The sequence below is a fragment of the Paramisgurnus dabryanus genome, chromosome 6 (assembly GCF_030506205.2).
Source record: "Paramisgurnus dabryanus chromosome 6, PD_genome_1.1, whole genome shotgun sequence".
NCBI classification, from domain to species: Eukaryota; Metazoa; Chordata; class Actinopteri; order Cypriniformes; family Cobitidae; genus Paramisgurnus; species Paramisgurnus dabryanus.
The window spans coordinates 3,752,038-3,776,718 of NC_133342.1; the positions used below are offsets into that span (position 1 = coordinate 3,752,038).

General features: G+C 37.6%; 1 protein-coding gene across 2 annotated transcripts in view; it reads left to right on the top strand.

The window, feature by feature from the left end:
* Positions 1 to 24,681, top strand: part of kcnab1b (potassium voltage-gated channel subfamily A regulatory beta subunit 1b) — a 61,043-nt gene that overhangs the window by 17,690 nt on the left and 18,672 nt on the right. For both annotated transcript variants that reach the window (XM_065262222.1, XM_065262223.1), the window contains exons 2-8: positions 7,108 to 7,151; positions 12,132 to 12,169; positions 14,736 to 14,815; positions 17,348 to 17,392; positions 17,514 to 17,558; positions 17,728 to 17,771; positions 20,184 to 20,270. In XM_065262222.1, coding sequence (XP_065118294.1) covers positions 7,108 to 7,151; positions 12,132 to 12,169; positions 14,736 to 14,815; positions 17,348 to 17,392; positions 17,514 to 17,558; positions 17,728 to 17,771; positions 20,184 to 20,270 — 383 coding nt within the window. The remainder of the gene's footprint in view (positions 1 to 7,107; positions 7,152 to 12,131; positions 12,170 to 14,735; positions 14,816 to 17,347; positions 17,393 to 17,513; positions 17,559 to 17,727; positions 17,772 to 20,183; positions 20,271 to 24,681) is intronic.

Genomic DNA, 24,681 nt, shown 5'->3' on the forward strand with positions numbered 1-24,681 from the left:
ACGCCAGCAGAGGACATCGCTGCGTCCACCCTCACCGCTGAAAGGGTTTGGGGGCTTTGAAATCGGACCCAAGAAACGCAAGCAAGGTCCAACCCCAAAGTACTCCTACAAATCAAGTTCATATACATTAAGGTTTCTTATGAAAACATTTTAACTATTATTTACATAAAATAAACGTAATACAGCCACACAACAAAGTTATGGAAATATTTTAATCGTTATTTGCATGAGAATAAATAAAAACTATCACCACAATGCTCACCACTATGATTCCCCTTATCTCGTGTATTAATATTTTTAAGTGTAACAATTTATGATTTGCAAAAATAACTGTTGCATCTGTGTAGATTAGATAAGCAAAGTGTATGCGCGTTGTGCACGCTATACATTATGGTCAAGCATGCGCCCTTAAAATAGCATAATGAACCACGCGCAACGCGCCACTGACTTTAGACTAATTTTTTTGGTTAGTAGCGCAATTGTTTTTTGAAACTGCAAAATAGCATAAGAGATGGTTTGCGCCGCAACACGCCTCCTTTTTGCGCTGAACCGCCCAGGGAGCGTAAGTTCATTCCCTAGTTTGCTGACGTGCATCTGTGGAGGGAAAAACCCCGCTGTGCGCCGGCGCAAAATACGAATGATACATGCGTCACTGACAAAGTCAAATGCGCTGGGTGCAAGATAGAGCCCATGATGTGAAAGTTTGTAACAGAAAATAGTGGTTTTCATCTTGTCACTTTCTTAGTATAGAAAACACATTTTACCTAAATTAGTCAAAATGGATTTATTGGGTTTTGCACCCAAACTCTTCAAATATTCTCCTGCCTTTGTTCCAGTCTTTGTCCCTTATCGTTAATGTTTATTGTGCATACTCCATGCCTGTTTATTACTATTTGTTATTAAAGTTTATCATTTTGATATATATCTTCATCCTCCTCATCACACATTATGTAACAGTCATATTAAAAGTTTATATTTAATTTTGTGTAATATTAAAGTTATAACAGTCAAACCAGAAAAATGCTCCTACTGTGTGCACATTCCCTTTCATGTCAACACACATCTGTTCCTCTTATACACCTTCCTCACAACAATGTCAGTGAAATAATACATACAGTTTTCATTAGCTTCCAGTGGGATATCTCCGGCTTTCTGACTCAGCTCTCTATGATAGAGAAGGATCAGTTGACTCCCAACAGCGTGACTGTCTGTTCCCCGGAAAATAAACCCCCACACCCCATCACACAGAACGCAGGGAGTTTTAAATTATATATCTCTGCAGCTGAGAATCTGCTGTGTATGTAATGTCACACAATCTAATAACAGCTCGGACAGAAACACAAAGTACCGGATGACTTTTGCCAACATCCGCTTTTGCAAAAGCTTTATCAGTATGAAAGATGAAGACGTCTTTTTTAAAGACAACAGATTTGTCTTATTTGGAAGGGCAACACTGTTAGGAGCCTGACCAGACCTGCAGGGATCAAACCAAGTGATAAAGTGGATCATTATGTATGTGTGTGAACTACTGTAGCTTTTAATTGAGTTTGGTGCTTCAGTTCTGCACAGAGGTTGAAGCGAGGCAGTTTTCTTTGGATGGGGATGCAAATTGTGCATGCAGATTTAGTATTCTCGACGTAAGCTCTGAATAATAAGGGGGGTGCTGGGTGTCCGGAAGCCAAAATCAATGCTCTTGGTATGCCTCCAAATCAAATACATACTAACTAGCTTCCTGAAAGTCAATGCTGCACAGCTTTACAAACGCATGGACATGTTAAAGTACTGTGTCTGCTTCTTTATAAAATTGGTACAGTGACAAAATAGCTGTCATTGGGCAAAAGTACCCCTTTGTAGTTCTTCAGAAATACATCCTGGTAACAATATGGTATAGAAATCTGTACCCTTAATAGTACGGGTGCTGTCCCGGTGACAGCCTGCCACCACATTTAGATATTTTTCTGACAGTGTACCGCAAAATACAGAAAATCCATGTGTATAAGTTTGGGTATTTGCTTAAGTCAAAATGCTCTACCCTTAAGTCTATGATGTACAGATGGGACGTTGAAAACCATTGATTTTATCTGTTAGAAAACACATCAACTGGATATGAGTCTGATGCTCTATACGTCTGGTTTAGGTTTTAAATTTGGTTTTGGGTACCAGTATATTGTGTTCTTTTCCTCTTACACTATTTGTATTCTCTTTGCAAACCCTTTCTGACTATCTCAGACTGAATCTTATTCAATTTAAATTGGAGGTGCCGCAGTGTGATGCACTAGATCTCTTCTGATTTCTTTCAGCACACACATGCACATGTATTTTGCTGAGATCAGGATAATCTCAACAGCTCCAGATTTACCTCCTCAGTAAATGGCCTCAATTTTCAGAGCTCATGTTTTAAGGATCTTGTCTTCACAGAGATTAATGTTCTAGCAATAATACTTTATGCACCATACTTCTTCCTCATGATCATAAAAACTAAGACAATTAAATGGGCAATTAAAGACTAGTAATGGTGAACATATAGCAAGGGTGTCCGGTCCTTAACCTGGAGAGCCATGATCCTCTTGAATCTAAAGGCAACTGAATTAGCTTAACAGTCCCTGTGTCTGAAGGTCCTTTGAGGAACCAAAAAAAGATCATTCTATGGGATCACTGTAAAGAACCTTTTAAGTACCTTTATTTTTAAGAGTGAAAACAACAGTATGCTATAATCATAGTGTCCAATTACTAGGGATGCACCGAATCCAGGATTCGGCCGAATACTGGGCTTTTTGACGGGGTTCGGATTCGGCCGAATCCTAGATTTTTTTCCCACCGAACCGAACCCTAGGCTTGCGCTACGCTGGTCGACGTAACGCGGCCGTTGATTACACACATCGGGTGCTGACGTGGAGATGAGCTTTTTCTTTCGGTGAGCCTTAGGGGCTGGACACACCAAAACTTTTAAACACAGCTGAAAACGCCTTGAGGACGCCAAATTCCAGCTGTTTTTCAGCCGAGCGCTTGGTTGCTGTGGTAATCTCCCGCCCCTCCTCCACTGTAATTGGACGGCCGTGTGAAACCTGACATTATTGACGAGCGGAGCTTCTCACTCAAAGTTAAATATAGTTTTCAGCGCGGAGCTGCTTGTTTATTGTCAAAACGAGCATGTCGTAGCATCGCTTTCATTATGCATAGGCTTATGGTAATTGTCAAAATAGTTTTTCCAACTTGTCATCCTGGCATAATGTACAGTTAAAATTAAATAAAATGAAAAATACACTGCTGTGGACGTTGTTTACTTCATTAATGTGTTTTACTGTGTTAATGGAATAAGGATGCGAGTACAGGGGTGTGATTCTTCCGGATAAATCCGGAATTCCGGCTTTTCCGACCTGAAAATGAGGCTTTCGTGAATCATGCAAATCCAATTTTTTTGTGTGTATGTGTGGGGGGGGGGGGGGTTGCAAGGCACCGTTATAAATGACCTCATATCACTCCGCAAGTAGTTTATTTATTTGTCACGATCGAAAGCAGAGCTCACCAAAAAGCTTGCAGTCGGATCACCGGCGTGTGGTGTTGGCTGCGAATTAAAAAAAAATCATGCGTTCGCCTACAAATAGAATGAGAGAAACACATCTTTCACTCTCAACCAAACTAACAAACTAGCCAATCAGAGGTAGAATGGGGAGGGGTCTTTGATGTGTGGCTGAGATCCAGCTGCAGATGATGCCGCGCGGCTGCGGAAAAGTCACAACAAGTTGTCAGCAGGATGAAGATTAAGTAAATGAAGCCTAGCCTAGGTAAGACGACCTTATATATAAAGGACTTAAATCAGTGGCGCTGGGCTTGGATAGAAGGAATAGGCAGAGACAAACAGCAAAATTAAGAGAACCTGCCAGGTGTTTGCTGCTTTGACAAAACTGTCCGTTTCAAATCAAGCTATGCCAGTAATGTAAATATCAGATTTCTCGTCGAGGTGAAATGCTGTCTCGCAATATCAATATAAAGTTGCGTTTGTGTCAAAACGTTTGCTTGCATTATTATTCTGTAATCACTTACGTTAACGCACGCATATACACGAATCAGATCCAACGTCATCCTGACGAACACACGCCTGTATTTGCTCCTCTTAATGGTTTGTGAATCTTGCGATTACAGAATAATATAATGACAAACAAACACATTCATGGATCTGGTTTGCCCGTGTGCGTGCGTGTGTGTGTGTGTGTGAAACGCGTAGCTCAACTGTGCCAAAAGAACTATGCAAAAGACAAATGCACTTGACTGCCTTTCCAGAAAGTCACAACATTTGAATAACTTTAGTGTTACAGTATCCACTTTAAATTCAGCGTGTTGTAATCAATAATTAATCTGTATTAAATGCCCCCACTAATTATTCTATAAACATTAAACATGTTTTGACCAATGACAAATCTCATTTATCAAGTTGTGTATGTGGCTTGTGTGCCTTATTATTATTACCATATGCAACCAAAGATTTTACTAAAAGGGCACACATTTATTTACAAAAACATAAAAATCCTCATAGATCTAGTTACTTATTTTTACTCTTAAAATGCACCACACTGATATATTTACCTTTAAATGCACAAAGTGACTGATTTTGTTCAGTCTGAAACAGTGGCAAGGCTACATAATGGTCAGGGTGGCACTTGCCCACGCAGATTGACGATTGGCCACTCAGATCAATCAATTTTGAGCTCAAATTATATTTCAACTGTATTTCATTTTATAGTGTGTGTGTGTGTGCGTGTGCGTGAGTGCATGCGTATATATGTCGCCACGTCATGGTAGGTGTGCCATATATTTTCCTGCTTTTTTGTCCTTTGCCAATCACACCTATGGAGTAGGATTCGGTATTCGGTTTCGGATTCGGCCGAATCTTAAACGGTGGATTCGGGATTCGGCCGAACCTAAAAAATCTGGATTCGGTGCATCCCTACCAATTACCAATATGAAAACCATGATATGCAATAATCGTAGTGTGCAATAACCAGTATGAAACCATAGAGTGCAATAATCGCAGTGTGCAATAATCAGTATGAAACCATAGTGTGCAATAATCTAGTGTGCAATAACCAGTATGAAACCATAGTGTGCAATAACCAGTATGAAAACCATAGTGTGCAATAATCGCAGTGTGCAATAATCAGTATGAAACCATAGTGAGCAATAATCTAGTGAGCAATAACCAGTGTGAAAACCATGGCATGCAATAATCTAGTGTGCAATAACCAGTATGAAACCATAGTGTGCAATAACCAGTTTGAAAACCATAGTATGCAATAATCTAGTGTGCAACAACCAGTATGAAACTATAGTATGCAATTATCTAGTGTGCAATAACCAGTATGAAACCATAGTGTGCAATAACCAGTATGAAAACCATAGTGTGCAATAATCGTAGTGTGCAGTAACCAGTATGAATCCATAGTAGGCATTAACCAGTATGAACCCATAGTATGCAATAACCTAGTGTGCAATAACCAGTATGAAACCATAGTGTGCAATAACCAGTATGAAACCATAGTATGCAATAATCTAGTGTGCAACAACCAGAATGATACCATAGTGTGGAAGAACCAGTGCGAAACCATAGTATTCAATAACCTATATTAAAACCATTGTATGCAATAATTATAGGGTGCAATAACCAGTATGAAACCATAGTAGGCAATAATCATAGTAAGCAATATGAAAAAATAGTGTGCAATAACCAGTATGAAATCATATAGGCAATAACCAGTATGAAACTATACAATAATCAGTTTAAAAACTGTGGTATACAATAACCAGTATAAAACATGCAATAACCAGTATGAAAACCATAATGTGAGAAACACCAGATGGTCTACTCTTTACGCCAAAATTTCTGATTGTATGCATGGACAAAAGTGCTGTTTAAAGAGTCAAGAAGCAGCTATAACGTTTATTTCATTACATAATGTCACAGTACTTAATGTTACCGCAAGTGTTGGCTTATTTTTTAGTTGTGTTGTTTCACTAATGGAGGTATGGGTTTCATGTGAATGAGATGTTATCTTTGAGTCAATTGAGAATGGAAAGCAAGCCACATATCAAAGCAGAAGTTTTAATTATGATAGAGTACAAACACAGTTGTATTAGATTCAAGCCAGGGCTGCTGTTAATAGCACATCTAAACCCTGATAAATAGACCTTGAGCTAATGGGTTTTATATTGTAGGCAATAATATGATCTTAATGGGAGGCTAAAGCCATAAAATTTTCGATCCAAGACTTTGGGGCATAAATACCAGCCAGTCAATGTGTATTTATATTTACTATTTTAGAGACTATTTTAAAGAGTTCTTGTTGCCTGGTAATAGCCATCTTAAATCACCGAAGTGCTTGAAGAGCCAGAATGGCCTCTGTGGATCGGTCACAGCTGATCAAATATTCAGTCGCTGCCCATAGTGCCAGAAAATTTACTGAAATCACTGAAATTTTCCTCGGGTCAAAAGAGGAAACCATCACTGGGATGCAAAACAGTCAAAGTGTGGGAGTTGTAAAAGACCAATAACAGGACAATACTTATTTTCAGATCAAAGACCGAGAGAGTTGAACAAAGAATACATCGAAATGTAAATTAAATCCACACGGTTTAAGGATATTTATTAAAGATAAATTAAAAGCATAAGAATAAACAATTATTTTTAATGAGAAAAAGCAGCCTGGTGAGACTGTTAAATAAAAGATTAAAAGACACAACAAAATAATGTTGTGATTTGCATATTTTAACCTGGAAAGAGAGCATACATAAAGATGCTTTAGTGTCCTTCCTTACACATATTTCTTTAAATAAAAAAAATAGTTTGAAGCACATGCACATGTTTGGCATTTTAGGTTGTGGTGCTACAGGCAATTATGTTTCCCTGTCCACTTTAACCACACTTATTTTGGTCTTTTCTTTACTCTCTTGACAATAAATTATAATAGTAAATCAACTGAATTACATAACAACGAAAACATGTTTTATTAAAAGTGTAGTGCTGTTTAATTGATTGTACTATTGCATCTGTGGTTTCATTTACTGTAATCTTATACCTATGCCGTGGTAAGACGTTTTTCACTCTTTTGACAGGAACCTTGGGAAGTCAGGATTGCGAGTGTCATGTCTTGGACTTGGTGAGTAGTTTTTTATTTTTTGTTGTTTAACATTTTATTTTAAATGTAATAAGCGCATCATCCTGCATGCTAGAAAGGATGTGTTAAAGGTGTCATATTATGATATTTTTTTATGATGTAAAATAAGTCTTTGTTGTCCCCAGAGTGCGTATGTAAAGTTTTAGCTCGAAATTCCCAACAGATATTTTATTATAGCATGTTGAAATTGCCTGTTTTTTGGTTTTTGGGTGTCCTTTAAAATGCAAATGAGCAAAATTTAAAATTTGTCAAACAAAAAATTCTTACTCTCTGCTCTAAATAGTGGTGCCATGATTGGATAGTGGAGATTTAGAGGCGGGATTATTGTAATAAGACTTGCTACTGTACCTACTGTACAGTACATCACAAAACCGGCAAAAACTGAATGACTTAATTTTGACAGAAAATGTGTTGTTCCAGTAATAACAAAGAAGTGTGTTTTCCTTAACTAGACCCATAATGTGTTGTTTTAAGAGTGTGCATTTCAAATTTCTATGTGAGATTTTGAATATAAGATCCATCAGATCTTTCTGAATATTATGGATCAATGGAGTGCATGTAACATGAATGTTTTTGGAGAGTCATATGTTCTCACATCACCCTCCTTTTCATCCCCCTCTCTATAATACCTAATTTATCCTGAATTAAATCCCAAGCAAATTAATTGGCACACACACACACACACACAACAGGCGAATGATAGGTTGCCACTTAATTTATTCCCTGTTTTCTTTCAGATTTGTGATTGGCTCACTTCATTAACAAGGCCCATAAATGCAAACATAATGATGGTTTAGGTCTCTTGATGACTTCTATTTAAGAAGAAAAATAAGCGGTGTTATAATGCCATGGGGCTCAGTACAGCTATGCTTGACAACCTGCATTCAAAACTAGCCATGATTACAAACAAGTACAAGTCACGCAAGTCTATCTGATGTTTGTTTATTTATTTTTATTTATTAAACACCATTCCAACATTTTTTGCTACTTTAGTAAGAACTGGTTAATCGACACACAAGTTAATTTATACTGTACACAAGTTCAGAGTGAGCATCTCTAATTCACCTAAGCTGGACTGTGGGAGGAAACTGGAGTACCCATAGTATCCACACTTACACAGGGAGAACATAAAAACCCCACACAGAAAGGTATTCTGACCCAACCGAGACTCAAACCGGAGACCTTTTTGCTGTGATGCAACAGTGCTACCCACTGTGTCACTGTGCCACACCACCTGATGTCATGAATATATTACAAAAAGCTCACATAACACACGCTGTTTCTGCTCATTTCATGTTAATCTTGAGTACCTATAGAGTAGTATTACATCCTTCATATCGCCGAAGAGTCTTTAGTTTTATCAGATTTATAAAGACAGCTCTAGCGATTGTTTCCGAAAAAGCACAAGATCCCGCAGCAAGTCAGGAGCAAGCAATAGACACAAAACATTATTCCACTATCTCTGGATAATTTATGATTCACTACATGTTCATGTTCATAATATGCACTTAAGCTCTGATTGCCAACAAAACACAGACATTTAATGCAGTTTAACGTACCGCCTGCGACACGGTTGGGACTGCCCCATTTCAAATTAGCATAACTGCGCTCTGTCTCTATTGTTAATTCTTGATATAAAACAAAGCTATCACATGCAGTGATGCCTGTGACTTTTTCTCAAAGAAACAATACTAATGAGCATCCTCTTTCTCACTCTAATTGACGTGTGGGGTGCTTTTCCGGGGGAAGTGCCCATAAAAGGAATATGGGGTCACTGATATGTAACAGGTACACATTTTCGAAAAAAAAAAACTTTCCCGAAACTTGTAGGAAAGAGGAGGCGTGAGTTTGGCCCAGAAACACTCTGTCACACGCTCAACTGCTTTTTGTTTAGCATGAGGATTACAACTCTTAAATATGTTAATAAGTCAGAATGCATGAAATACGATTAACCCCCCTTTAAATACATACAGTAGACTCTAATGATGTAAAGTCTTGACTGTGTTAAGGGCCATTCACATTATAACGATAACTATAACGTTAACTATAACGATAACTATATTAGCGTCCATATAATAACGATAATTTAATGCTAATTCGCTCACACGCAGGGAACTCGCGCAAATACTTGCCTTTAATGACATTAACTTTTATTGGATATTTCTTGTAATAAAAACTTTTGCAATTGTTTACACTGAATATGTAAATATGCTGTTCTCGTTGCATTTACACAGCGGGTAACGCTAAATGTCCTCAAGACGCTGCATTTCGCGTAAGTCTAAACAGTGAATCTAGTTTGTGTAATCTAAAAAGTTAATACCTTTTGGCGTAGTCAGTGTGGTGGGAAAAAAACATTACGTAGTACAGAAACTGCATCAGCACTGGATACCTGAGGTAATTTTATGTTATAGACTTCCGCATTGAGCTTTTCCACTGTTATTTGAAGTGGGCGTGCACTTGAAGTTCAAATAGATTTGATTGGCTGTCAATGGTTTATCGTTCATCAGGTGGGGAAAAAATCACTCAGAAAGTGATGCCAATGAAATCATTTGTTGTATCTTTATTGTTATAGTTATGGTGTGAACTCTGCTTTTGTCTTTAATATAAAACGATTTTCCAAACTATATTTTTTTTTGTTATAGTTATTGTTATCATTATAATGTGACTGGCCCTTTACTGTAGCTTAACTGGTAACGCGTTGCACTAGCAGCGCAAAGGTTGTGGGTTCGATTCCAGGGAACACACGCATAAGCTGACAAATTGACATTGCGAATTGAAAATATGGCCAATGGAAACACGTCAATTTTGCAAGGTTTATACGCTCGCATGAGATGGTTTTTCAGGCAATTAGGAAAAGACGTGAAATGGAAAAACGATCCTTATTTGGTATGTGCAAAAAACCTCCCAGAAACGCCTCATTTGTGTGTGTTCCCAAGAATTGGATGCTTCCCTTGGGAATAATGTTTGGATAATACTCCTACATCTCCTTCGGTTAAAAAATAATGGCTACTGCGGTGGATGTTATATTAGTAAACCTACCAACATCAGTTGACATGATGTTTGGAATGACTTGACTACATTTCAGTTGAATATCATTGATAAGTGGAGATGCCGTCATTTCAAAAAAGTTTTTTCGAAAATATTGCGAAATATCGTTTTGCACAAATCTGTAAAGGAAGTGCAGCTATTGTTAACCTGGAAACCAAAGTTTAGTTGCAGTGGGTTATACTGTTGTCATTTGTGAAGGCTAACTGTAAGAACACAGAGGAACAAGCATTTGCCATTCCACCATCATGTCAAAAAAGCCCCAGGCTTATCTTCACGATGGATTTCTAAATGTGGCCCCCGATCCTACACCAGATTTTGCCTTTGTCTGTGGGGTCCTGTATCTAAAACTAGTGGAGAAGCCACTCTTACGCACTATGGGGGTATGCACACCAAAGCTTTTAAACGCAGCTGAAAATGCCAGGCGGATGCCGACTGCCAGCTTTTTTTCAGCCGACTGCCAGCGTTGCTGGATTTGGTTTCTGTAATACTTCTGCTTTGTTTATCAGTTGTTGGACGATGCGCCGGTTGGTTGTTGTGATGTTTATCCCACCCCTCCTTCACTGAGATTGGACGGCCGTATTAGAGCTGACATTGACGAGCAGAGCTTTTCACCCAAAGTTGTATATTTTTCAAATCTCGGCCCTCTGCGCTGAGAGCAAAAAAACCGCCAAGCGCCGGCTTTCAGCGCGGAAAAAAACACCAGTTGCTAGTTTTTAAAACACACCACGCTTCCATTAGAAACAATTGAAAACAAACGCCGGCCGCCGGTGTAAAAGCTTTGGTGTGCACGCCCCCTATGAGCTATGGTCCTTGTAGCTGTTATTTTTCATAGACATCACAGGTCTTTGCCTCGGGTCATGCATTAGACACGTGATCAAACAGCACTGCAGGATACTCACACTTCAATGCATCAGACAGACATGCATAAACTGAAAACATCTTAGGATGAACCAACAAAGCAGCAATTATCATTGTATTGGGTTTGGTGAGTGTGTGCGTGCATGCATATATTTGTCTAGGATCTTATTACCATTACTATTTGACTTAATACTAATACTCATTACAGTAACTATAGAAGGGTAGCCTGCAAACTTTTATATTTATGCATCTGGCAGACTTACAGTGCATTACAAACTATAATTTTTTTTTATTAGTATGTGTGTTCCCTGGAATCAAACCCAGAACCTTTTGCACCACTAACTGAGCCGATATAAGCTGATATATCACTCCAACTGATCAGCTGCCCAAGACTTTGTTGCACACTGTTGCTCACAGTCGCTGTTTATTGGCAGGATGAAGAGCACCACACATAAGAATTGTGCCAAACGCCCCTTAACGCTGTGCAGGTGTCACCAAGGGAACGTAGCACTTGCAGACACCCACACTATTTCCTCATTTATAACACAAGCCATGGGCACTTGATCGCCATGGGAACAGCTGACGGGAGGTCACCCCAAAACAGTTCATTTACCTTGAACACGTAATTTGGTTGTTATATAGAGAGCCAGCGTAAGCCTGGCACCAATACTTAAAACCAGGATGCCAGGGTCCTGCTGGAGAGATGCTCAACCCACAGCCGAGAAGAGTTTTGGGGTGACGGTAGGTCTTTCTGACAGGGATGTGAGGCTGTGCATGCTACTTCAGTGTCTGCAGAGTCTTGCCCTGACAGCAATGAATCATGGGTGTTTTTCAGAGCGCAGTCAAGCCAAGAATAACTTCAGTCCTCGGGAAAACACAGCATCATTTTTTACCAAGAATCAACCTCATTGGCTCTCTCACTTTATAGACTTGCATATAACATTCACATACAATTATTTTTACAGCTGGTTGCATTTTTTCTGTGCATTGTGTATTTGTACTAAGATTGTGTCTGCTTGACCTCACACATTATCTCATTTTCTTACTTTCTTTTAGGCACGTGGGTGACATTTGGAGGGCAGATTTCAGACGAGGTGAGTATCCCGGGGCTTCATTTTTTATTTTAAAGCAAGGTCAACTTGTCTTGGAAATATTTACCAAGTTGTCATGATTTATTTTTGCATAGATGTTTTGTTTTACCCTTGTTTGAAAATTGTTTGAGTTTTAAAGGTTTTAATAAAAAATAACAATTTCAATACAAGTGAAAAACAACACAATTATTTAACATTAATCTTAAACTGGGGATCTTCTTCATCCGCTTAGTTTTTTCAATTTTCAGTCCTTCATCTTAATAGAGATTAGACATAGCCAGCGCAACTGGCTTTTAAAGGGGATGAGAGATAAGACGCTCATTGGTTTATTGCACACAACGCCCAAAATACTCCCATTACAACAGGACCAACACTTTTCGACTATGCGCTAGGCGCACAAACCATTTTTCCCGTCGTTAAATTAGCAAAAGTGGATTCGGACACGCCCATTTAGACAATGCGCTTAGATCATTAAAATAGGGCTCCCTGTGTGAATCACGTGTTTTGTCAAAATAAGTGCCTGCTGCACACGTGTCAAAACCGTTTATGATAAAAGAGACACTCACATTCACAAAATACACGCAAGACACTCCCTTAACAGTAAACTCTGATTACGCATGAGATTATGCGATTATCTGGCAAACGCTAGCGTCTCTTTTATCATAAACCCTTTAGATGCGTCTGCAGCAGGCTTTTATTTTGACAAGACATGTGATGCACATAGGTTCACTTGACGCAAAGAACACATATTTTGAAAAAAAAGAACCACAAACATGACGGGCTACATACATGTTGTGACGAACCTCACATCGAGCGCCCTCGAAAAAAGAAGTCACCGGCCACCACTGCCATACAGTATCAATATTTATTGTGTAAAATTATTTATATACCTTTTCAACATAATAACAAACCATTTAGTTCAGGCACTATTTATATTTATTATGAACAATAATGTTTATAAATAAATAAAATTAGGTGAACTAATTTTCCAATAAACTTGCAATTTAGTCATATTATGCAAATAGTGTCTGTGGCTTTTTTGGAACTAACATTATATTGGTGTCCCTTATTTAATTAAAAGTGCAATGTGGGACTTTTAAAAGGATCTCTTGACATGCAATATAAAATGCAAAACTATATTATCAATGGTGTATAAAGACCTTTTGTTATTAGTTTTTTGTTATTAGGAGCACCTGACATAAAATTTTTGGAGCGCCAGCAGAAATTTAGGGCACACCTTACTTAGTAACACAATTATATATTTACCCTCATATTAAAATTAAATAAGGCATTGAACCACCTGTAAACTATCCATAATTCTTCCTTCTAAATTCAGTCTAACCATAAGCACAAAATGAACAATCTTTGTCTGACAATCTCTGCAATGAAGAAGACTCATAAACACATCATCCTGTGTTCTTCCTCGTTGTTCAAACAATAACATCATTCTGCCAGGGCTCCTGACACTCATGCGAAAGCACGCACGCTCCAACAGTTCTTACATCATTAAAGTCCCCGTGGCAACGAATTCCACGACAACCATCCCCAGAGGCGGAGTCTCCTCTGTTGTCCAATCATTTTTGTGTCCCCCCTGTCTTATCAAATTATTTGGGATGCGGAGGTCCCTGTTTTGCCCTCATCCCCAAATGTCATAAGTCATCTCATCAGCAGTTGAACAGACGTTTTTTTCCTCTTCTGCACACCAACGCACAACTAAAGTGACAGAATGCATCACTGTCACAAATACTGAAATCTCTCTATCATATAGACAGAGATTGTTACTCTTTATTTACTGTAGGCATATATATCAAATTGTAGAGTTTTGAATATCCATAAAAAAATCAACACATGATGAACTTGTTTTATAACTTATTAGTTTACACTGTCAGTACAATGGTCAAAATGATCCCTAGCTCTTTAAAAAGGTCCTAATATGTAAGATTTACGTATAGAAATGTATAAACCTCTGAGGTACTTGTATGAACTCTTCAGGTGCAAAGGTGTACTTTTTGAAGTGTACCACCTCAGTGACAGCTGTAGGGATCAATGTTGACAGCTTTTGTTGACAGTATTCATTGGTAAAATATACAGCATAAGTTTCATTTTTCTTGTGTCATAATTTGCTGTTGTGTTGCTATATAAAAAGGCTGCCATAGGCATACATTTATGGAGCAATCATGCATCATAATAATCTGTTACCGTGCACATGAATGCTATTATAAAAAATGTACATCTGCCTGGAAATCTGTCTGTTCTTGCATTATGAATCATAAGACAGTAAGACTTGTTTTTGCTTCTTACCCCATTGTAAAAAGTGATTTTATTCAGCATAAATAAAACAGGAACAGTGCAGCCATGAAAACCCATTATTATGTTGAGTTAATTTATCTTGTTAATGCAAAGAAAAAAATGAGTTTGGCAGAGTATAAAAGAGATGAATATCATACAATTTCTAGACACAGTATGTCAGGAGTAAAGTGCATTTGCACAGTATTATTTTCAGATCCAGTAGAGCACATAAACATCTGACTGCTGTGTGGCTGATATCTGTGTATGTGTTTATTTGCAGGTGGCAGAGCAGCTGATGACTATAGCTTATGAAAATGGCGTCAACCTCTTCGATACTGCAGAGGTCTATTCGGCAGGAAAGTGAGTTTCACATTTGACTTTAAAGGTGACATAGAATGATTGAACGAGGTATTTATCCTTGTTCTGTGATGTGACATGTAGACAAAAAATGTTTTTGTTTGGGTCTGTAATGCCTTAGAAGCTTCCTAAAAACCTCTCTCAGATAGCTCTATTAGGGTGGGGGATTTTAAACAAGTGGTTTTGCACCTATTTGGCTCCCCCTACTGGCTTAACTTGCAATCTCATTACTGATTGGCTGACTTTGCTGCCACTCAAAAAATGTAGCCAATTATTTTAAAGTGGAGGGGCAGTGAGATGCCTGTGATGTCATAAGCATCAGTTTTTCAGATTGGGTCGTTTTCTGTCTGACATTTCTAAAAGAGGAATTTATGAGACTGAGATGTTTAGCATGTCTAGCACTTTTTGTATGTTTGCGAATGTGGGTTAACCTGAACTGAACTAAATTTATTTCATGCACTTCAGGTTAATTCATGCAATTTATTTATTAAAGTATAAACAACACTTTATAGCATTTTTTTTATCTCAGTTCATGTTAATTTTCAGCCTTTTTTTAATGAAAAGTTGTAACTGTTAACATTAGATTAATGCACCATTAACTAACATGAACAATAATTTGTATAAACTTAAAATATTAAAAATAAAAAAATGCTGAAAAACTAGGTAACACTTTCTATGAAGCCCATGCTTATAATGAATTATAACCCCCTTTATAATTATTTATAGGCAGTTATTACTATACTATAAATATATTTATACAGACCCCCCCCCCCCCAATTATAAGAAGTATAGTAGTTACATTTATAATATTTGTATTATTACTTCTAAGTGATGCATTTGCATTTCAATGCGCATGCTCATAATCCAATATACACTGATTTATAAGTAATAACTACTCAATCATATACTTCCATTAGGGCAGGGGTCTCAAACTCAAACTGGATTGGGGCCATTTCTAAGACAGACATTTCATCGGGGGGCCACAGAGCAATTTTAACGTTCAAAAAAGTACAATATTTCTGTAAATGTCATGTTTAATTTCTATTATTTAATGTATAATATATATAAACATTATTTTATAAAAGTAGCCTAAGTAAATCTTTTTTTAACCTTATCTTAACTAAGACCTATTACAACCTTGCACTAAACTAACAAATTACATTTCTGTATACATTTATAAGATATTATAAAAAATTACCACCAGTAAGTGTTTCTGTTTTTATTTTTTATTTTTTTATTGTTTTCAGTCATAGTATTGACTTCATTATGTTTTTTGTTATTTCAGTTTTAATTAATTTTCTATTATAGCCTATGTGGGAAAATATTAATAAGTGAAAGTGATCCCATAACATTTGAATGGGTAGTCCATGTTATATAAGCTAGTTGGACAGAAAAAAATAATTATACTGCTCTATGTGTAATTGAATAGTGAGCTACATAATAATATATTATACTTCATTATATATCAGTATACATACTTTTATTTTCTGTACATTTCTCCACATCTTTTCTCTTTTCTTAACCTGGGCACTTTGATGGCTCTTTTTCTTATCTGTAGTTTAAAATGTGTTGCATTACACCTACGGCTCTGCCTCCCTATGCGGTGTCTCCATTAGAAGCTGTGACTTGTTGATGTGAACTAACCCCACCGCAACTCGATCTTCCCTGAGTAACAGCTGATATCCACCCGGAAGTAACAAATCTTCTCTGGACAAACACTACAAAGTCCCGACCAGATTAACTGATCACATGGTGACAATGATATGATTGACACAAGGTTCAGTTGAGGAATTAAAATCCGATCACGCATTCCGTTATCCTCGACATACGGAGCGTGCGGTTCATGGCTGCGTAGCAACGGGTGAGTCGAGCCACGCCACGGAGCGCAACTTCCGCCCCCGATCACTTTGGAAAGTAATGCTTTGACTTGTTTTAACGCGTTGTTAGAACACTTGAACGTTTAAATCAAAAATCAAACGAATATAAAACGAATATAAAACCAAAAACGCAAATGCGCTGCAGATTTATAGGGGATTTATAAAGGTGCAGCCTGCATTGCTTAAATGTCATTATAGTATAGTTACGACTTAATTAATCATGCAGATTTAGTTCTGAAATCAAATAACTGATTTGATTTATATTACTTATTATGAGTCATAATACAGTTATTAACCTCTATAAATGCATTATTGATGGCTTTAAGTAAAGTAAAAGCTAAGGATACAGTTTTTCTAATCCAAATGTTAGGAAATCATGAAGATGTTATCTAAAATAGCCATGTCAGTTTTCCTTCTGCTTTCTGTGGCCAGTAACAACAGTGCCAGAGAAAAAAAGTTGAGTTTTGTGAATCTGGTGCCATTTGTAACACAGAAAGAGGGTTTGTCTGATGCTGCCTAATGTATGCAGTACTATTTGGTGAATCTGTCCCGCAGTGCAAACTCATTTTCTTATTCAGTGATCCAACATTAAATGTTTTCTTTTTCAGTTTTGTTTTCAAATGTTTTTCTCAAATTTAGTATTTTTTCATTTTTACAGAGCAGAAGTAATCCTAGGAAACATTATCAAGAAGAAGTGTTGGAGGTACTGGATGCATGTGTGGCTTTACAGTATCTTTAATGTACAAATTATTTATGTATTAAAAACAGCAATTTAATTAACTGAGGAATCATGCAGATTGTGATATTAATCTGTGTGTGTGCAGGAGATCCAGTCTGGTCATTACCACCAAACTGTACTGGGGAGGAAAGTAAGTATTCAGTGGAGTGAATCCATACATTCACATGTATGAGCATCCAATCATCCATGCAAAGTTACCCCATCTGTCACTTACTCTGTTTCTGTCCCTCTGCCTGTCTATGTATAGCATAATCTGTCTCTCTTTTTAATCTTTCCTTTCTTTTACTCGTCTTCTCAAGGGCAGAAACAGAGCGTGGACTCTCAAGAAAGCACATTATAGAAGGTAGTTATTCTTCATCCTTCTTCTAATATCTCTGTCGTTTGTAATTGACCCAAACCTTCTTTCTTTTTTTTCTTGTTCTCTCATTGATTTTTTTTCTCTTTTACTGCAGTGTTCTGTGTGTGGCCTCATTCCTAATAAAAGCTCAGCACCCACACTGTAATTCAGTGTGAGATTATCTCTCTCTCTCTCTCTCTCTCTCTCTCTCTCTCTCTCTCTCTCTCTCTCTCTCTCTCTCTCTCTCTCATTTTCACTGAGTAAAAAGAGATACATTTACCCAAGAAAATCATTAGCATTTATAGAAAATATTTTTAAAGAATATACATTTTTTTCTTATTGTTAAGCATTAATCTAACATTCTTATAAGGTTTTATCCCTTAAAGCGGAACTCCACCCTAAAACAACATTATGCTCCAACACCAACATACAGCGGAGAAAATAAGTATTTGACACATCAGCATTTGTATCAGTAAGGGATTTCTAAGTGGGCTATTGACACAAAATTTCCACCAGATGTAGCCATCAAGCCAAATATTAAATTCACACAAAGAAATCAGAACATTGAAGTATACAAGTTGAGTCATAATAAGTAAACTAAAATGACACAGGGAATAAGTATTGAACACACTTTATTTAATACTTTGTAGAAAAGCCTTTGTTGGTGATTACAGCTTCTAGACGCCTCTTGCATGGAGAGACCAGTCGTCTGCATTGCTCATGAGTGATTTTGGCCAATTCTTCCACACAAATGGTCTTTAAATCTTGAAGTTTTCTTGGGCCTCTTTTATGAACTTTGATCTTCAGTTCTCTCCATAGATTTTCTATGGGATTTAGATCAGGTGATTGACTGGCCACTTGATTGTTTCCTTGGCCTTGTGTTTGGGATCATTGTCTTGCACGCTCTTTTCATTTTCAGCTTTTTGGTAGATGGCAGCAGATTTTTATCCAGAATGTCCCGGTACATTTCTCCATTTCTCCGCCTATAACCATTCCCTTCAAAATGCTTTTCAACGATAAGATTACGAAGATCTCGAGAGAGTTCTTTGCTTTTGCCCATCATGAATTCTTTCCTGTGTGCCTCCTGGGTAATGAGAAGCCTTTATAGGCCATCAATTAAGACTAAAGCAGCTGATATCAATTAGTACTGATTGGGGCAGGGTTCTCTCTCAATACTGACAGATTTCAGGTCATCTCCTGGCTTTCTATGGCATTTTGCACTTTGTTCTCTTCATGTGTTCAATACTTATTCCCTGTGTCATTTCACTGTATTTATTATGACTCAACTTGTATACTTAAATGTTCTGATTTCTTTGTATGAATTCAATATTTGGCTTGATGGCTACATCCGGTGAAAATTTTGTGTCCATAGCCCACTTAAAAATCCTATTACTGATAAACATGCTGATGTGTCAAATACTTATTTTCCCCACCGTATATGTAGTTAATTGTGCTGCCATCAAATACTGACTTCAAATAAAAAATTAAAGCTTTTAACTGCTACAGTAACGATGATTTGATGCGTCATCAAATCACTGGAAGAAAAATGCACGACTACATATTCTGAACGTTCTGAATGGGGGCGGGTCTTGAGGCGAGATGATTGACAATAGATGATATCGTTCTTTGATTGACAGCTGCACAGGATGAACTAACGTTAGCTTGCTTTGCTCGTGTTCATAATAATAACATGATAATAACGTTCTACGTAGACAGTTGAGTAAACAATACGTACCAATGACACATAAACAGAAATTTGTGATACGATCACGAAAAAGAATAAAAAAATTACGTGACTATAGGTTCGTCATTTCGTGAGACTGGCTTACACTGATACACATCCCTATATACAATCCGAAAACATTTCAATGACAATCCATGCATTCATCCATTACTTACATCTCTCTCTCATTTACTTTCTCTCTTTCTCTTGAATGTGACAAGCTGAATCATTCATACTTTTTCTGCTTTCTCATCCTCTAATGTCTGCAAAGCAGCATTCATCTAATCCTCTCTCACATGTTGTTACATTCCTTCCCCTTTTCCTCACTCATCCCTCCATCTTTTTTCACACCCCTTGCTGTCAGCTAGGGGCTCAGAACAGCTGTAAGTCTTGGTGCAGCTGCTTGTGTTTGTGTCACATGGTGCACATTTCTGAAGTTGATAAAGGGGTCTTGTAGCTTGCCCAACAATTGAAATTTCCCAGACCTCACTCCAAACCTGACTTAATATTTTAAGAAGAGTTGTATTTTGGCTCCTCTCTGACATACAAAAAACAAACAGTACCTTCATTCTAAATATTGCAAACATTATTTTGGCCTGATCTGTGTGCTCTCTCTCTCTCTCTCTCTCTCTCTCTCTCTCTCTCTCTCTCTCTCTCTCTCTCTCTCTCTCTCTCTCTCTCTCTCTCTCCCTCAGGTCTAAAGGGATCTTTGCAGAGGTTACAGCTGGAGTATGTGGACGTAGTTTTTGCTAATCGTCCTGACAGTAACACACCTATGGAGGGTAGGTGAGGCGATTTGTGTGTACTATTAAGTTAGTGGTGTGTGTGTGTGTGTAAAACAAAATGTAGGGTACTACTTCCATACATCTCAGGAGGCAGTTTACACAGTATCATGATCTGTATCCTCTATCTCTCTTTTTCTGAGCGGGATTAGAGAATTGCCTGTGGGGTACATAGTGTATTTTTAACCCTTGTGCATCAATTAAAAAAAGTTACACATAGGTTCACAGGGGACAAAAATGTCCATGTCCAAAAAGTGTCATAAAAATATTATAGATTTATATTTTTTTCCACTTTCACTGATGCCATTTTTTTAACCAGCATCAGCTCTAATCACAATGACCAAACATTAATTTTCAGAATTTTAACCCTTTAAATGCTGGTTTGTTTACACAATGCCACTGCTGTTTTTTTATGAAAAAAAGATTTTTTTTTATTATTTTCAATTTAATAAATGCTAAGCAGATTTTTTTTCTTTGAGTATTAAAGCCTTGGATATGTCAATGATTAACAACAACATACATTTTTATGCATCTTAACCCTTGTGCATCCTTGTCTTGTGATTTCCAGTACAATTTATTTTTTTTCATTCAAACTGTTCACACACACACGCTCACGCACACACACATACACGCATACACACACACGCACATTCTGGTTTCCATGTTTTGTGGGGACATTTCATAGACGTAATGCATTTTATACCATACAAACTGTATATTCTATTCCACTTACCTACCCCATTCTCTAACCCCAACCTTCACAGAAACCCTTCTACTACTTCACATTTTCAAGAAACATCATTCTGTTTGATTTATAAGCTTGTTTTCTCATGGGGACCTCAAAATGTCCCCACAAGGTCACAAAAACACTGGTATTCCTATCTTTGTGGGGACAACTGGTCACCACAATGTGATAATTACCAGGTACACACACACATAAAATTTTCAGTACACACATACAAACCACACTCTGACATCCATACCAACACACCCACACAATTATAGCTTCATAATATATCTAATTGGCTCTATAATAAGCAGAAAACAACAATAAAGCGATAATTTGCTTTATATGCCAAACCTAAAAAAAATGGCACCATCTGGTAAAAAATAGTAAAAATTTAAATTTTGAAGCCTTGCCAACAGAATGAAAGTCTGTTAACAAAGATTGCATCATTTTATAGTTGAATGGCACCGGGATTAAAAATTGCAGTTTCAATGGGTTTCAATGGGGACATTTTTGTCCAAAAGGTCCTGAGAGGAAGTATTTTGTGTACCTAGTAGAAAATAGATTTTTTTAAGGAAATTAAGGTGAAATATTAAAATTCCAGTAAAAATGCACACCTGTGGCAAATTTTATGCAGTTAGCACTAATGCAGGCAAAGTTATCAAAAAAACTCAAAACTGAAAAGGACAAAAATGTCCTCAAGGATGCACAAGGGTTAAGATGCTCTTTTCCTTTTGTGCCTGACTATCTAAATGAGGTCATACCATACCAGTACTTCAGATCAACCCTAACCCTAACACATATGGACCACAAAACCAGTCATATTGTAAATAGAACAGGTATATTTTTAGTAATAGCCAACAGTACATTTTCAAAATAATTTTTTTTTAATGCAAAAAATCATTAGGGATTTAAGATCATGTTCCATGAAGATGTTTCAAATGTTTAGTGAGAAACAGACTCAGACCCTTAGTATTCTCACGTGTCTTCTGAAGTGTTTTATCTCTCAAAGCGTGCTCAGATTTGCTCAGGCACCAAAGTCTTCCCAACATTCCTCGTGAAAATCTCTTAGGACCAATTTATCTAGGCTACACTCTTCACATTAATGAATTATCTTTATACTGTATCATTATATAAGATATCCTCTAGCTATATTTTTACGTTATACTGGAACGTTTGTGCCACTTTTGTTCGTTTTTATTTCTCCGAAAGAATTTTAGGACGAAACATCTGACGTATTGATTGATGCTATGAGACAACTGACAGTTCAATAAAGTGACCTGCAGTGCAAATTCTTAGCACTGCAGTTTTCTTCTGTACAGAAATATGCTGTTATTTTTACATCTGTAAGAGCCGTATCAGCCCATGAACACATTTTACATCAGGGTTACAGCCAAGCAACTCATCTAGTCCATACAGTGTGAGGATTATCTGAAGAGGAAAACATCTGTACAGATCAGAAGCTTAGAGTTTTTGCTGCTTCGCCTGCATAAGGGAAATATCAAAGAAAAACTTTTAAATCTTGCTTCTATCATCAAAACACGACTGATTTCAATTTGAATGATGTGCAATATGTTCTTGGTGCCTACTGATATTTTTGTGCAAGGGAAATTATAGCAATAGTGCATTTTATTATGAGAACATACTGGAGAACTGAGATTGAGCAGATCTCATTCCATGCTCTCCCTGGGGTCCTGCGTTGTCGTGTTTGCCTCGAAAAAAATGGATTTCTTACTTAGAATTTTTGTGTTGTTTTTTGGTAAAATCTTCAAATAAAGGTTTATGAGAAGCTAAATGACCTAAGACATTAAGGGCCCTATTTTAAGGATCTAAGGGGTTGTGTACACCAAAACTTTTAAACGCGGCTGAATACGCCTGGACAACGCCGAATGCCAGCTGTTTTTCAGCTGAGTGCCAGCTTTCTTCAGCTAAGCGCTTTGGTAGCTCTGATACGTCAGCTGTGAGACGGTTGGTTGCTGTGATACTTGTCCCGCCCCTCATCCTCTGTGATTAGACGGCTGCCTGAGAACTGACATTGACGAACGGAGCTTTTCTCCCAAAGTTGAACATTTTTCAACTTTCGGTGCTCAGCACTGAGCGCGGAAAAACCGCCGGGCGCCGGTTTTCAGCGCGGAAAAAACGCTAGCTGCTGGCTTATTTGAAAAACGCCAAGCTTCCATTGGAAACTATTGAAAACATGTGCCGGCCGTGGGCGTAAAAGCTTTGGTGTGTCCAGCCCCTAAGCGCATTGTAATGCGCACCAGTAATGCGCGGGTCAACATATAAACAACCCGCACCCGCCCAACATTTTCAATCAACCGCCCGCAACTCGGACAGCAAAAAAATGTTAAATAAATATTGTGCCCAACCCGCTTCCTGGCCTGCATTTTTTACAAGTAGTAATCGTTTAAAATAGTTAATTGGTATCTTAATTTCAAACGACCTGACCGACGGCGCCCCGAATATCAATAAAAATATTTTTGGATGACTCATAACCGCGGGTGACCGCAGGCTCATTTCGGATGAACCCGCGCATCACTGATGCACACGGTCTAAACAGGAGTGTCTGATTCCACTTTTGCTAATTTAACGACAGGAAAAATGGTTTGTGTGCCAAGCAAACAGTCTAAAAGGGTTGTTCCTATTCTCGTAATGAATGCGCTCATTAAATAACAAAAACAATATTGAGACATTTAGAGCAGGTTTTAGTTGGTCAATGGCTTAGTCTATTTTAGTTGCTTCAAAATAGCAACGCGCCAACAATGTGCCTGAACACACCTCGTTTTCAGACCAGAACGCCCATGGGTGCAAAATTATGCGCAAATGCATTTGCTATTTAAACAATGTGGCGCTAAACGTGAAAATGATCATTGTGCAGGGTTGAAATAAGCAAAAGACAGTTGCGTTTCTCATTATGCTGCATTGCGCCGGGTGTATGATAGGGCCCTAAGTCTTGTTTTCTGGAAAAAAAAAGTATCAAAGTTATGTAAGCTTATGCCAATGTGGTAAAAAATACATTGAGGTAAAAGTTTTTTATTTCTGTTATCCCATTGTCAGATTTTTTCTTCTTCTTTTAAACAAAGAAGTTTCTAGATATTTGTACTGGACAGGACTGACAAAAATGTTAGGTAAGAAATCCGTCTTTTTCAATGCATCCTTCCATTGTAAGTGCATGTTATAAGTGATTTTTTTCATCATGTCCTACTCTATATTGCCCTATTAATCTATACAATTTGTTGCCATTTCAATGACTGCCAAACACACAATCTGGTGTTGGACACTCTTACTGGCTTTCCACGAACCTCAAACGACCTGTTTGTGTTTTAATGGTCCACAGCAATCCACAGTAGAGATATTAAACTCACAAATCAAAATCATAAAGCACCTGTCCCTCCTTCTCTGGCACACATACATACAAATCGAATTTAGAAGATCGCACAACTACATTCAGCACAGAATGAATAATACCTTACAAAAATGCAGAGTGGCAGAACCGTGGTATACAGTGATAGTATATTGATGGTAATAAGTTTGCAGGGCCGGCCCTTGGGGTTATGGGGCCCTAGGCGAGACCATGAAAATGGGCCCCACAGGTGTAAATTTTTTATAGCAATGCAATTAAAACAGACAAAAATGAACATTTATATATTTAGGTGTATAGAAGTTTTTATTAAGTGCAACATA